Below are 17,355 nucleotides of genomic sequence, written 5' to 3' on the forward strand. Positions count from 1 at the left end.
TAACTAATTGTGTTTGGGGTTGTTAGAATTGCCTCGATGAGAGTTGCTTGTGGAAAGAAAAGTAGGTACAGTCAGCGATGAACTTGTATCAAAAATGAAATTTGTGCCAATTTATTTTTTAGATTTGTATGAAATTGGTTTGTATAAAGAGCTCCTCATTCTGGACGTCCCAAAAAAAAATTTAGTCACTTTTCGTTGAGTTCCGATAGTATCATAAGTTTTCGTAACTCAGGGGAAGATTTTTTAAGTACTTACGGTGAAATTGCGCTTATATTGCACAGAATAGAGAATTCTAGATATCCACCAATTGTTCTCGTAATCTGACAAAATATCGTCAGTAAACCAAAAATCGGCTCTTATATATTATATTATAGGTACATTAATAAAATTACATTACATTCATAAAAAACGCCCGCGTCTGATACATAGCATGGCTGAATAGATAATCCATGCCAAAACTAATATGTACATAGAAACAGCAGCCGCCATTATCATGACGTCATAATAGTAGTAACAAAGAAACTATCAGGCCAATTCGAGTTTTAGTTATTCTATCTGACTCCGATGAATAATCTGTCAGTGTCAAAAGTGACATTTCTTCAACCAAAAAAGTCAACCAAGAACTTAACAGAATATCGTCAAATATATGCAGTGCAAACTTTTCGCCGTCGTTACAAATAATAAAACTTCGATCATAATTTTGAATTAAAAATAAATCTCATGTTTTTATACCAATATTTATTTGTATTTCTTGTCAAAAAACTATATAAATAACGTATTTTAATAATTTAATTTTGATAGATGAAATAGAAGCGCTGGTGGCCTCGCGGTAAGAGCGTGCGACTTGCAATCCGGAGGTCGCGGGTTCAAACTACTCAAACCCCGGCTCGTAGCAATGAGTTTTTCGGAACTTATGTACGAAATTCGGCCCTATTCGAAGAATGAAATACAGAAAAGATAAGATAACGATAAGCTCTGGTTTAGATAAGTTCTCAATTAGATATCGTTTGTATGTCGTATAATTGACAGAAGCAGCACGATTCGGGCAACCAATGTCACTTTGACGTTAGAAATATCTTATTGAGATCACAGAAGAATCGAAATAAACGTCAATTTTGACATATCGTTTAGTTACCGATCTTTTCAATCTCTTTCCAAGATCTTAAGCATCTCTTAATCATTCTTCGAATCGAGCCCATAGTATCATTTGATATTTACCAGTCACTTTTCGGTGAAGGAAAACATCGCGAGGAAACCGGACTAATCCCAACAAGGCCTAGTTTACCCTCTGGGTTGGAAGGTCAGGTGGCAGTCGCTTTCGTAAAAACTAGTGCCTACGCCAAATTTTGGGATTAGTTGTCCGGGTTCCATGAGCCGTGGCAAAATGCCGGGACAACGTGAGGAATAATACAAATATACAAATACAAATAGTTTATTTTCACAAAAAAACAGATGAAACTATCCTATTGCGTCTTAGCATAGCCGTTAGTGACCCGCCCTACGAAGCTAGAAGGCCGGGGCTCGAATCCTGATAAAGGTACCTATTTATTGTGTGTTTACCACGAATATTTGTTCCTGACTGAAGGATGATTTCTATATCTATTATTATGGTTATCCTCTTACTCACAACACAAGCCTTATCAATTGAGCTTATGGCGGTATCGGCCGATTTGTCCCATTATTTTATTTATTGTAAATAAGTTTTTTCATAGTTCCGTACTAACGTTAAGCCCTTATGACCAGATCACACTAGCTGCGTGTGCGCTAATTTGTTAAAGCCGTGCACGTACATTTCACGCAAGCAGTGTGCCATCTCTCGTAAGGATCTGTATGTTACAACGCGAACATGCACGTCTACGCACACGCATCCGGTGTACACAGCCCTTTAATATTTCAGGTCCATCCGTTTGTTTCTATATAAAGCATGTGTTAATAGTGTTAATAGGTATATATTAGCACATGCTTACATGGAATCTAAAAAACTTTCCTCAATAAATTGCATTACTTTATTTAAAAAAGAAAATGCGATCAAGTTTTCGAAACTACTAAACTTTGAAATGAAAACTTGGTTTGAAAATCTCTATTACAAGCAATAATATTCGTCAAACAGGTTTTTTGAAAACTGAAATAAAACCGCACGAAGTTTTCGAGTGGAATCTAAAACCAACATAAAAAACTCATTACGCTGGGTTCCGTCAAACACGTTTTCGCCTCACACTGAAAGGCAAAGTCAAAACATAATATGTACCTATAGCTAAAATACTTAAAACGTGCCTCAGGCCTACTTTGTACAAGTATCCAACATGTTAGAATATCTAGTACACGGGTGACACATGATATTTCTAATGTATTTGCTCGCACACTGAGATTTAAAGTGAAATCATATCAATTATAAATTAAGTTTTGATATTCGAATTATGGAACTCCTGGTTTGTGTTTCGACGCAAATATTTAAGCAAATTATATTTTATTTCTTTTTTTTTTCTTGATATCTAAACAAAGTAAACAGTTATAAATATATTAGGATACAATGTAGAATAGCTGCTTATTGTCTATTTTTTGTGTGTGTTTTGAAACTCTAGGTCCATGGGGTCGCAGCGCGCACAAGTTTTTTGGAGAAATCGCGAAACGTCTGGTTGACGTAACTGGTGACCGAAGAGCTGGCGGCTTCCTCGCACAACGTATCAGTATTGCGATACTACGAGGAAATGCCGCCAGCATCCTTGGTACAATGCCGCAAGGGCCTATTTTAGATATAAGCTAGTTATAGTAATCATCTGTATATATCCAGTATGTGTATTGTTATTGTAAATAAATATTTGTTTGATTATAATCGAAACTGCCTAGTTTCGATAATTATTATTTTGTCGATTGAAAAAAAATAAGTGTTATAATTCATAAAATAAAACTTCTGCACAACATATTCCTAGGGTAGCTACTCGGCTAAGCTACAGAAAAATATTTTAAAGACACCTTAAACGCGATGTTTGAAGTAGCTCTTATAAGACTTGAATGCAAGTCTTGCTTTTTACCGAGTTTTCGCATTTTCCCCTTACTTTATATTTTTAATCCTTATTTCTTAAGTTGAACAATTCCCTCGAGACAAAGGCGTTAAAGAAGCAGTAATTTTGTTATGATGTAAACATTGTAGTTTCCAATGTTTATATAACCTTGAAGCCTTGTTTGAACAGTTCCTTTAGTTTTACGGCAAAGGCGTTACAGGCCATTTTGAACGTACACTGATAACACAATGGTATAAGATAAGATAAGTTTATTAAGTTTACACCTAATACATAATTTCTTATAATATATTACATAGGATTCTTTGTCCAAGAGTTTTTCGTTGATACTTAAAATAGGTATATATCTAGACGGGTGTTATTTATAATCATACTGTAAAGAAAGTTATAACTTATGTATAAATACACAATCACATAGATTAGGAAATATTTCTAATAATCTATAATAATATTAGAAATAATCTAGAAGTGTGTATATCTCTGTGTGTGTGTGTGTGTGTGTGTGTGTGTGTGTGTGTGTGTGTTTAGCCACGCAAATTTAGATCACGTAAGTGATCGTTCCTTACGGGATCTAAATATGTGTAAGTAGTGTGTTTTGATAGCGTTTGGATCGCTTGGATCAGGATCAGGTGCGGCCATATCTGTACATTGCAATTATGGTTACTTGAAGTTAAATCGCAGCTTACTGAATCCCATGAATTAATCTATAGATTTGTAATTTTTAGTAAAAATATTACTGAAAATAATAGTGCTGCTTTATTGTTTCCAAGCAAACTATTGTGAATTTTAGTTATGGGATTCGTATCATCAAGAAACAATACACTAGATAAAACTTCTCGGCTTGATAAATTCCATGACTTTCTTTTATAATTCCTAGTAACAAGTATAATAAAACCCATAAAAATTTTACTAGAAATAAAAAAAAAAACTATTCTTGACAAATGTTAAAAGCAAGTATGTTACATTATTGAATTCAAATAAAAGTTTGCTTGTTTTTAAGTAAACAGTATTGTTTTTCCAAAGAGGAATTTTTTTTGGTGTTAGTAAATACTATTAGTAAAACTGGTTTATAACCGTTAGTATAATCTCCTTGTCCTGGGATTCACTGAAATTTTACTAATGATTAATATTTTTTACTTGTGTCTACTAAATTTTTCTCCACGTGTAGAAATCAAATCAATCAATCAATCGTTAGACGTTAAATCGCTTACCATCAGGTGATCCGTCTGCTCGATTGCCTCCCACTGGAGGCAACTCCTCGTAAAAAGAAAAAAGAAATATCGTAGATAGATCTTATTGGGATCACAGCGGAATCGAAATAAACGTCAATTTTGACATGTCGTTTAGTTATCGATATTTTAAAGATTTTTCCAATATCTTAAACATGTCTTAATCATTCTTTGAATCGCGCCGATACATTAATTATGTTATAAAGCCCCTCGACGAGTGTTTTTTCCGACATCATTAGCAAACATCGTCATATTTTAACCCATTTACACAAATTTTTAACACATTAAGTGTTGAGGATTTGACACTATTGGTAGGTGAGAACCGCATGAAAAACCATTCAGTAGTTTTTGCGTTTATCGCGAACATACAGGCAGACATACGGACAGACAGACGCGGCGGGGGACTTCGTTTAATAAGGTGTAGTGATATTTTTCATGAAGTTTGTATTGTTTCTTAAAGAAAAATGAATACAGGGAATCATTCAAAATGAATCTTCAAATGATCAACTCTCTGACAAGACTAAAAAGTTATCTACAATAGTACATTACGATACAAGTGCGAAAAATAAGAAATTCGAAACGAGTGGCGATAAACTAAAACACGTATCGTACAACGTTTTACAGTACATATGGCACTTTAAATATTTGACACAGTAACGTAATATGCTAATTTTCGCACCAGTGCGGTAAAGTAGCACCATATGTACTGTAAAAATATAAAAACAATAGTTTGCCAGTATGCTAGTTCTCTAGTCTAAGGTTCAGTGAGAAGATGGATGTTTGTCCCTCCTCTGTTTGACATCTGTCACCATTCACTAGTAATACTATTATTATATATGTTTAGTTTGAACACTTTCTCAATGTACTTGTACTGGGTGTTTCCTCTAACATGAGCAAATAATTAAACCATATATTGTGCTCCTAAAACATTATAGCTTTTGATTAACAACTTTTAAAAATTATGAAATCTTTACATTTTAGCTTTTTCATTCAAATTTAATATTATTTTCATTGTACGCTGACATCAGTGTGTTTGACGTTGCTTGTCACGCTTTTGCGTCTTAGAATCAACTTCAATGTGTAATAAAAATTAAAACATAAGTTATTTATAAGTTAGTTGCTGAACAAATGTTAGTGAGTTTGAGGAGTTCAACCTACAGTTTAATTGATTGCTCCTGTAACGGGAAACACCCGGTATGTTTAGATTATATAGATTTAATATGTCACATTGCTTTAGTTTTAACAATTATGCTGTATTAATATGAATAAATACATTCCGACACATTCTGTAGAAAGAATAACGTGATCACCGATAACCCGTTATAGAAAACGAAGTGAGTGATCTAATGTGAGTCATCTCTATTCTGACACTACTATAATGAATAGTACCTGGGCGAGATTCAAACCCGTAACACTCGTTTAGCAGTCCGCGTCTTACCCGCTGGACCAGACGGACAGTGGCTGGCAACACGAAATTAGCGACCATATTCCGCGTCGAAAGAAAAACGCATGAAAACTCGAAAACACGCGTTTTCCCAAACATAAGAATAATCTAGATAGATTGTATACCCCCAAAAACCCCCATATACCAAATTTCAGCGAAATCGTTAGAGCCGTTTCCGAGATCACAGAAAAAAAAAATATATATATATATATATACAAGAATTGCTCGTTTAAAGGTATAAGATAATAGAATCAGTTACAAGACTAATCGAGTTAAAGTAAAAAGGATTATGGATACATTTGGAAAGCAACTCAAAAATAATTTAAATGGCATTTCAAACTGTTTCGTGCAGTTGCTGTTTTTCCTATTACCGTATGGAAAACAGAAGCTCGTCACTGATAATTACTTATCCCATTAAATTGGTATATTATTCTTATGAAATTGCCCTCACTTGACAGACATAATTTAAGTCAACAGTTTTTGATCTCCGTCTTGTTGAGTAAGCGTGGGCTGTAGGATTCAATTTAAACCCACCTCAAATATTAACAGGAAAGCCTACTTAAAATATAAACAAAACGATACCAACATAACAGGCAGTAAATAATGCGTGTAGGCGTTTTGGAGATAATATCAGGAACGAATAATAATGTAATTAATTAAAATAAACCGCGCTTATACCAATAAGTACATTGTAGTACTTGGAAAATAGTTAAGTGAATTTTTATAGACAATTCCATTAAGGGACTTAAATAATGTGTCCTGGAAAAGATCATGTTTTTCCTGATCATGACAGGTGCGACGAAGCGACCAATAGCATCTTGGCAACTGGCCCTGGTTTATCCTAGCTACCCCGGCTACTCATCGCCAATCAGCTATGTTACATTATAAAGCCAGAAAGACATTATGAAAACATGAAGCGACCCGATGAAACGCAATGCGTGTTGAATCGAATCAAATTGTACTATTTTCTATCGCCAGAATCACACAATGAACATCCGACGCGACGCGTTCCCTCGGGTTGCGCCGTGATTTAATAATGTGTTTCCGTCTTAAAGTAATAATATTTGGTATCGTGTTCTAATTAGGTAAAACTAGAAGGTTTATTTTTAAAGTGAAAACTTCTTTAGCGCGCTGTGCACTTTTTGTGATGAGGAAAAAATGTTAAACTCGCGACCGGTCACATGACCGACAGATTGAAAATTCGTAAGATTCGTAAGACGTGACATCATGGTGACGTGCAATTTAATGTAATTGAAGCTTGGTTACTTTTGAAACATTGTATCTTATTCTCGTGTGCCATTTTATTTTCTTCATAATTAAAGTGCTGTCATAACGGTTAAAGAGGTTTAATCTTTGTTAATTGTGTTGTATTGTATCTTTGTGTTGTTGGATGTCCATGATTGTTGATACTCAAATTATACCCTTTAAACTTAATATAATGGTGAACGATTCATTAACATTTACTGATTGTGTAGGCTGTAGTCCTGCTGTGCTCACGTCTCATGAATTATTCTGTATATGATATATGTTACTTAACACTAAAATTCGCATTAGAAAATATCTTCCACACTCAATTTTTTTTGAAACGTAGGTATAATAGAGAATTATCTCTTTTTATAAAACTGCTACTCAATTTCTCCAAAATATCAAAAATGCACAACGTTAATATTCAAGTTTTCACTTCTGCCGGCACTCCCGGAATGCAACCCGTTGTTTTTTTTCTATGAAGCGGGTCGTCTGAGTAATAAAACCCTCCATACAAAGGCCAAAAAGTTTAGGTTGTAATTATCAACTTACGAAGTCTCTGCTGATATTTTTAGTTCAAATTATTCATTCATAATTACAAGGCCGAAGTTCTCAATGTTTTTGGAAGATGTGTTCATACAATTAGTCGTCAGTATTATTCTTATGTTGCTTTCTTTACAAATAATTTCTTTATAAATAATATTACTTCGAGAATTTCTCCCGCCTCCTTAACTGTCAAATTGCGATGCGAAAATAATTCTAATAATCGTTTCTGTGTTATAAAATTGTGTAAAATGTTAAGATTGTGTACGAAAACTATTCTAACTCCATTGCCGAACAAACAAAATTCGAAAATTACACAACATCAACATCCAAATTGTTTAAACGAGTGTCGTTAACCGTTAAATTGCGAAAAATCTCCAGTTCTTCCAACCGGTTTGAAGACGGCTGAAGTAACAAGTGTTTTCTAGTAACATAAGACGTTTTAAAATATTTGTTTGACACTCGGAACTTCACGGCAATTGAATTAGATTCTTTTTGCCGAGTTTGTAATTGGAGCGATCGTCGTAATGTGAGTTGCTGATTGTTCTAAGGAAATGCGCCTTTTGTTTGGCACTTATGCTGGTAGGACTCGGAAGAAAGTATTTCTAGCGTTTTCATGTGACTTCAAACGGGGAAGCGCGGCAGTTTGGTACACTTTGGTGGGTTTGGTGGTTGGTGGTTTTAAATTAATTTTAGGCCCCCAAATTAACTCAAAATACAATTACACTTTAAATAAAATTATATATATATATATATATATAGTCCTCCACATCGATTTCGATGACGGCGACCTCAGCAAACAGGCCAAACTTGCCAAATAAAATTAATGAGCTAAACAAAGAACTATCACCAAAATGGCGGTCGACAGAATTTTTAGAATTAGATCTAGGAATATAAAAACGCATTATTTCAATTCAGAAAAAAAATACATTTAAATGGACTATAAACTAAATTTAATTTAATTTGATTAAAATCTGGATTAGATATGGATCTGATCTAATTTTAAACCTTTTATTAAAATCAGATTACGCCTGTTACACTCTAAACATTGTATTTACTTATATTTTTTGTAAATTTATGTTGATTATTCATATTTCAATCAAATAGATATCACGATTCTGTCATATTTGTCTACCTTTAGATTATAAACAATATGAGACAATACAAAATGGTTATAGAAATTCAAGTCGAAATTCTAACGCTGATTTTACGATTTTTACGGATTGGAAACGACGACCTGTAGATAGGGTTATGCAGCTCAATCCAGTGGTTTGGTCCTAACTCTAGTAAATGCAGTGTAAACGCTCAAAAGTAATTGGAAAAACAAAAAAACTTAACTATACGCAACTAAATCCCGTTTTAGTAAATAAAAATTATAAAATTCTAACTATCACTGAATGATGAAAGATTTGACGAAGATTCGAAGGATATCAAACACTAGAGCAGGGATCGGAAACCGGTATTTTTTGTATCGGAACGAAAACGGTATTTTTTCATTCTTTGTTAATTATTTCCTTTCTAATTGGGCAATCTAATAATACGAATTCGTTATCTAAAAACACAACCGAGTCCTATATTTGGAGTATAAAATAAACCGAAATATATGTTTATTTCAAAGTTTTTCCAAAAAACCGGTTCCGATCCCTGCACTAGGGTACTTATAGGTACCTATAGTTATTGTTTTATACAACCGTGTTGTAATAGAGAGCTTTTTAGTCGAGTACCGTGTTTAGGCCACAAAGCTTGCTGAGTGGCCTAATGAAAGTACGAGATTGAAAAGATAAGATAAGATAAGATAAGATAAGATAAACTTTATTGGTAGCGTACTGGTACAAGTCAAAAAACAATTTTATACAACAAAGATACAAATTCCACATTACAGAATACTTATTTCGTACGAAATATTAGTAATGTAAGCTTGATTATATCTCTAATGTAAACAATACCTACTTTTTCTACGAGTCATCTAAAATAACACTTATTCTACTATGAAACCTAAATGATTAAAGGTAATTAGGTAAATATCTCAGTAGTACAAAAGAAAGCAACGCGTGCATAATATTATTATATGGATATTACTCATGAAATTGTCACGCGTTGGTGTCTTTACCAATGGATGGTATGCCAATTTCCTTATAGTTGACTACAGCGTTTGCTTATGAATATTATAGTTGAGTTGGGAGCCCATACATGAAAGCAATTACAGTTTGATATACGAAATCATAATTCAACCATTACGACTAAATTTTTTACAGTGTTGTATTATAATTAAATTAACAATCAGTTTTTAATTAATATAAAACATAAGTATGTGTTTATAAGTTAATCAATTGCAATAATTAGTTTTATTTAATCGATAAGTTAAGTAGTTTATTTCTATTGTGCCCTACATTTAATTACTTTTTAATAAATAAAAATATATTTATTGCAATAAGATTTCCTGTACGTAGTTACAATTTGTGAAATGGTTTTTAATTTCACGTAGATGGCAAATAAGCATACGGATGGTAAACGGTCACCGTAGTCTATGGACGCCTGCAACTCTAGGGGTGTTATTTACATGCGCGTTTGACCCAAAAATTTGCGTTGCTGTCCATTTCAGCAATAGTAAACGTCCCATAGTTACAGCTAAGGTAAAGTTATCCGGACAAACTTCACAAGCGAAACTTGGAGAGAGCCATCAAAGATTAACAGTCGGAAGGAAGTTGGTCGGCGTTTATCAAATTTGAAACTAGCGCTGGGTCCATTATTCCGTGCTTGTTACTCAAAGAGCTAGCATAGGTTTATATATATTGGTCACACATACGATTATTTACATATCGAGAAACGTACAGGGTACTAACGTTGAAATTGACTGCCTCATTTCGCCGTTAGACGTAAGTTTGGCGAACCTAACACAAGTTTAAAATGTACCATACTATTTGTGAAAATAAATAATAATATATATATATATATATATTTATCTATATATGTAATCTATGTAGTATATTAGTATAATGATACTACTAATATTTCGAATAGGCACGGTTTTCGGTGAAGGACAACATGAACAGGAAACCGGCCTAAAGCCAATCAGGTTCAGTTTGCAGAGGGCCTACCGCGAACCACGTTCGACGTGATGCCTCTCTGTCGCACTTGTAAAATCGTACGTAAGTGTAACAGGGAGGAAACACGTCGATCGTAGTTCGCGGTAGGCCCTCAGATATGCCCTGCAGGGTCAACAGTTTTACTTTTTTATTGGCGTCGTTATCCGAGGAAGTATCGTTGTAGACATAGAAGACATAGACATAGAAAATTTTTATTCAACATCACATGAAATGGCAGAGTTAACAGACAGTGACATTTAATACAAATAAGCCTTAAATTCAGACTTAAAAACTAAGAAATTGAGTTGTATATATGAGGGAGAAATATTCATGAGTGTTAAAAAGGAGCTTGCCTCAGCATAGTGTTGCAGTGTATTTACTACAACGCTGGTTTTCAGGCAGACCCTTGATATATTATCCCTTACTCGCTGTTAGTCGGAAACTAAATGGCTTAGAGTTATGTTGTATAGTTGTGTAGTTGTATTGTACAGTCATCTCCCATTATGTTACTTTTCAAAGGCAGAAATATAGCGCTGGTGGCCTAGCGGTAAGAGCATGCGACTTGCAATCTGGAGGTCGCGGGTTCAAACCCCGGCTCGTACCAATGAGTTTTTCGAAACTTATGTACGAAATATCATTTGATATTTACCAGTCGCTTTTCGGTGAAGGAAAACATCGTGAGGAAACCGGACTAATCCCAACAAGGCTTAGTTTTACCCTCTGGGTTGGAAGGTCAGATGGCAGTCGCTTTCGTAAAAACTAGTGCCTACGTCAAATCTTGGGATTAGTTGTCAAGCGGACCCCAGGCTCCCATGAGCCGTGGCAAAATGCCGGGACAACGCGAGGAAGAAGTAGAAGAAAGGCAGAAATATGTGACACGCTCTAATGGTGCTACAAATAAGGTCGTGTTAGATATTTTTGCGGCCTTCGTTGTGTAACAGATTATTGCAGTTTACTATACATCAACTAGATCCATTGAGTCGTCATAGATTTAGGTACAATATCACTAACGGGAATTTATTTTTACACTTACTATTCATAATTCATAATTTTTATTGCATGAAAGTGAGTACAAAATATTAATTAATTATTTATTATTCTTATTATATTTGGATTTGATTTTTTTTTTCTTTGGATTTAAATAGATTTAATTTTAATTCATAAACAAACTTGTACAAAAGAATTCTTAAAAAACTAATTTCATAAGCAAAACTTGTACAAAAGGATTCTTAAAAGTAAACCAGAAGGTCTGTTTCCTAAGTAGGCGAACCTGTGATTTAGGATAAACAGTGCCCCTCCCCTTAAATATAATTATTAATTACAATAACAAGGTAAGAGATTCATGATCAAAGATAATGAGGTTATGTTATAACAAAGTAAAACAGCATACAATTTAGAAAAAGGAACAACAATAGATATTTCAAGAATAAGATAAAGTTTAAATCAAGCTATTAAAAGGTGTTAGTATTTACAAAAGTCACCTGCAATAATATGTTACACAACGAAGGCTGAATGTAATTTTAGTAAGTGTAAAAATTAACGTATTTTGCTACTTCGGCTTGTGCAAATCGGCAGATTTTTTATTTCGTCATTCTTGCATTATTCGTTTCAAAATAAAATAAAAAATTCGACCGCGCTTAAGTAAGTCAAGGTCACGGTTTTTTTTTTACTTTTTGACCCTGCCACTCGCTTACGGATCACTGAAATCCTCAGAGTATTGAAATGGACACTTTTTAACAAGTAATTACTATAATACACTACATACTACACGTTAATCTGACGCGTATACGAGTACCTATTTCTGAGCAGCGATTTTTTTACTATTCTGTTCTGGACGCGCGGTTTTATTTCAAGGACTTTTACTCGGGGGAGGTGTTTTAGACTTAACTCGATATTTCAACCAAATGGCCCGATTTGAAAAATGATTAAGGCACGTTCGAATCGGGCCGTCAAAGAATACGATAACGATAAGTTCTGGTTTAGATAAGTTCTCATTTAGATATCGTTTGGATGTCGTATAATTGACAGAAGCAGCTCGATACGGGCAACCAATGTCACTTTGACGTTAGAAATATCGTAACTAGATCTTATTGGGATCACAGCGGAATAGAAATTAACGTCAATTTTGACATGTCGTTTAGTGATCTTAAACGTGTCTTAATCATTCTTCGAATCGGGCCTTTACTGTAGATTTGGGCGTAGGTGCTCTGGGGAGGGGCCCGAAGAATACGAATGGGTTATCTCTTTTCTTATTTTCGAATAGGCACGATTTTTTAATCGTAATTTAATTGCGACTATCCCACACTGGTAGGTGACAATATGGCCAAGACAGAGAAATGTGGAGTCAAATGGAGGAGGCCTTTAGTAAATATTAAGTGAATACTTTATTGTACGAGAAAAAATAAATATTGATTACATCAGATAGGACATAAATCAATAGGTCATTATTAATAAAAATATTAAAAAAAAAATGAAATTATTAACAATTTGAATATGCATGCAAATTATTTTAATAATATTTAATCAGTCAATATTAATAATTAATTAAATTAATGAATATTAATATTTAATTAATTAATATTAATATTTAATTAATTATTATTGATAATTAATTAATAAATATTAATATTTAATTAATTTATATTTATTTCATTAATAAATATTATTTTAATGAAGGAATTAGAGTCATACCAAGATAATATGCAGCAATTTTGAGGCCCAAACGTCTCAAATGTTATTTTATACGTCAAACTTCTATGAAATTATCTCGTTAACTTAACACTTGCACCGTCCGGGCTATCAAATTCGCTGCCAACTTAGCTTGGTTGAACTCTAGATGCCTTAAGAGGCTGTCAACACCCAATGTCCTTGAAATTGATGTTACTTAAACAGTTTTTTAAGAAAGACTATTTATTTTAGTCAAGTAAGAAAAATATATGTTCATATTAATTATATTTCAAAGACCGTGGTTGTACTCGATACATGATTGAACGAAATCGGCTCGATAGAAAATAATTGCAAAGATTGGTCTTAAAATCACAATTAAACGGTTTTATGTCTTTATTGTTTTGACTTATGGGTCTGCAATTAAAATCACAATTTCAAAACATTTATATCTAAACCGTGGTTGAGTAAAATATTACACTAATAATCCACTTTTTTTTTATTTAAATATTTTTCTTATTATTCCCTTGCCCAGGCCCAGTAACATGCGACAGTGCTATCTCATTTACTCCGATACAAATAGACAGTGTACGCGCTTTAGGTATTGACAACCTCTTAATAAATAAAAAATCTTGCACCAATACCTTTACAAATGCGAGCAAGATAAATATTGACATTAGCAAATAATATGAGAGTAAAATGAAGTCCGTAATCTTACTAGCCTCCTGCTTCCTTCATTATATTGAATCGAATAAACCTCGCCAAATATTCGCTTAATCTGTACAATATAATAAAATACAATGTTTGTGTTGTGTTGGTCATTTATTAACTTTAAAAAAAAAACAATATATGCACGAATTTTCTACCGGGGCTTTCGAGGTGAGATACTTGATTTTCGCAAGAGCATTAAATTTTTCACTATTAACATTATAAAAATTAATGCAAGGCATTACCGCTTCGGTATTCGGAATTTTTGAATTGTGTTAATTGGCTTTTTTATGTTATGCTTTTTGTGTTACCAGACATTAGTAAAACAATTTTTCTAATTTATTCCTAAAGTTTTACCTTTTTTAATGCTTAATATTTCTATTTTATTATCAGTTGTTCGCCGTTCACTTTCGAAATACCTGAAAAAGGATCTCAAACCTTAATTCTAAATGCGTAATCACTATCCCTTTTCCGGACAATCCAACACTCATCTTACCACCAAAAAACCATTTTTTTCACTGTTCAAACCCTCAAACTTGATTCTTTTAAAAACTCACCAACGAAAAGACCGAACACGAGCAGCACCGCCATTCTGCTCACATCACTCGCGGGCGTGCGGTCCGCGCAGCCTCCGAGCCGCGACTGCGGGGGGAAGCGTAATTAGATCTCAGTGTCTCCCGGACTGTCTTTACTCTTTAACAATTCTGCATTATCTGTGTAAATATGTGGATAAAAAGATGTTTTTAAAGCTTGATAAGATCATATTTGGGCCTGAGTTAGTGTCGCTATCAGCTCTTTGCCCATTGACGTCCAGTTTTCTGTAGTCGTGTCCCGCAAACAGAATTCTCGTGTGAAAGTTAGTATATAAGGACTTATACTACTAACGGCTCGATTCGAAGAATGAGATACGATTAAGATAAGATAACGATAAGTTTAGTCATTTAGATATCGTTTGTATGTCGTATAATTGACAGAAACAGCTCGATTCGGGCAACCAATGTCACTTTGACATTAGAAATATCGTAGATAGATCGTATTGGGATCACAGCGGAATCGAAATAAACGTCAATTTTGACATGTCGTTTAGTTATTGATCTTTTAAAAATCTTTCCAAGATCTTAAACGTGTCTTAATCATTCTTCGAATCCGGTCGTAAAATGGTATCCTGCAGAGCGTACCCGCAAAAACTGGTCAGTGGGGAAGAGTTCTTATATGTATGGCAATATGTTACGCACATTATTTCAAATAAAATAGTCAAAAAATATGTTTGTATCGGTCATATCAACGACTAAAAGGTAAATTCGAACGTAAATTGATATCAGGATGATATTCAAAATAATGTTATTTAGTTATCGTGCGTCTTGCTCGTACTTGTGCGTACATTTATTGGCGCGGGCGAGAAGACGTTTTGGACACCGGAGGTACAGTCCTGAAACGAAAAATTTCATTTTGATATTTGGAGAGCCTTTACACTTCCAAATTTTATTAATATTAGTACTCTAACTCTGATATTGTCATTCTATCCTTATGAATTGTTTTGTGTTTATATTCATTCTGAACAAACGCAATCTAATACTTGTGCAAATTCATAGTTAATTAATTAGAATTACCTAAATAATCTTGATTGATAAACACATTTCATTTTTGTAAAATTGTATATATTAAAAAAAAAAAAAAAATATTTTAAGACATTATTACACAAATTCACTAAGTCTCACAGTAAGCTCAATAAGGCTTTTGTTGAGGGTACTTAGACAACGATATATATAATATATAAATACTTACAAATACTTAAATACATAGAAAACACCCATGACTCAGGAACAAATATCCATGCTCATCACACGAATAAATGCCCTTACCAGGATTTGAACCCGGGACCATCGGCTTCGTAGGCAGGGTCACTACCCACTAGACCAGACCGGTCGTCAAAAAAATATATGCATGCCTTGACTCGTATTATCATGATTCATGTTATTAAAAGTTAGATTTGATAAATATGCGCGTCATCGTGGATGACACGAACTTAAGTATGATTCACATTAGACCGGCCCGGAGCTGGGCCGGGGCGACTGACACTTTGTATTCTGTAGACGAAATCGCGTGATCACCGATCACCCGTCATAGAAAACGAAGTGTTGGACGCCCAGAGGGCTTACCGCGAACCACGTTCGACGTGTTGCCTCCCTGTCACACTTACGTAAGAATTTACAAGTGCGACAGAGAGGCAACACGTCGAACGTGGTTCGCGGTAGGCCCTCTGGCCCGGCCCCGTGCCGGTCTATCGTGAGTCATTTAAGAGTTTAAGCGGCTACGCCGTAGCGTTGCTACGAAACAGCTACGCTTTGTTACTACGACGGACGATTGGGGCATATTGGAGCATAACTATGCAGAAAATATAATTTATATATAATTGGATTAAGTAAATGAAAATATTGATTTAATAAATAATAAGGCCTTTTATAATTTCACATAATGAGGACTTAAAATAACTGGGGTTAAATAAAAGTACTGCAGCAATACGTGTCACTGTCAAGTAAAACTGATCCCATCAAAAAAAAAATCATGTAAAATGTTGCGAAGGCGAAACTATAAGGCTCGAAATGTCAAAAATGTTAATTATGTATTTCTCTGTTTGCCTGTGTGTATTTGCAGCAAAAAAAAAAAAAAAACAAAAAAAAATACAAGCCCTAACTTAAAACTTTACACCTTAGTCTAAATATATAGCTTGGCCGTTTCGCTACCGTCACGTGGGCGTAAGGTGAAACATTTTATTCACAATTTAATTTTAATTTTGATTATACAATACTTTTTGTAGTAACGAAACGGCTAAGCCACATATTTTAACTAAGATGTAGAGTTAGTGAAGTTAGGGCTTGTAGAGTTAGAAGCTTGGCTCTACAAGAGATCTGATAACTTTTTGACAGTGTGAGCCTTATGGTTTCGTTTTGGCAACATTTTATTCATAATCACTGTCAACTAAAACTCGTTAATGACGATAACGGACATCGTTGAAATACATCACGCGACATTCTGATGATAATGATGATTAATAAAGACTATGATGTCTTTTCTGGGGCCTAAACTATCTTATCTAGTTATATACCAAATTTGATCTCAATCGGTTCAGCGGTTTATTCGTGAAGATATAACAGAAAAACATACAGATAAATTTTGCATTTGTAATAATAGCAGGGATTTTGTTTTTTTTTAGGACATTATTACACAAATTGACCAAGTCCGACAGTAAGCTCAATAAGGCTTGTGTTGTGGGTACTTAGACAACGATACATATAATATATAAATACATAGAAAATACCCATGACTCAGGAACAAATATTAATGTTCATCACACAAATAAATGCCCTTACCAGGATTTGAACCCGGGACCATCAGCTTAATAGGCAGGGTCACCC

General features: G+C 34.1%; 1 protein-coding gene across 1 annotated transcript in view; it reads right to left on the reverse strand.

Annotated features, from left to right (window-relative positions):
* Window positions 1-15,595, reverse strand: part of LOC133521789 (uncharacterized) — a 64,103-nt gene extending 48,508 nt beyond the window's left edge. The window contains exon 1 of the mRNA XM_061856856.1: window positions 14,497-15,595. Within this exon, the coding sequence (XP_061712840.1) occupies window positions 14,497-14,530 (34 nt within the window). The 5' untranslated portion in view covers window positions 14,531-15,595. The remainder of the gene's footprint in view (window positions 1-14,496) is intronic.
* Window positions 15,596-17,355: the final 1,760 nt, after the last annotated feature.

The sequence above is a fragment of the Cydia pomonella genome, chromosome 10 (genome assembly GCF_033807575.1).
Source record: "Cydia pomonella isolate Wapato2018A chromosome 10, ilCydPomo1, whole genome shotgun sequence".
Taxonomy (NCBI): Eukaryota; Metazoa; Arthropoda; class Insecta; order Lepidoptera; family Tortricidae; genus Cydia; species Cydia pomonella.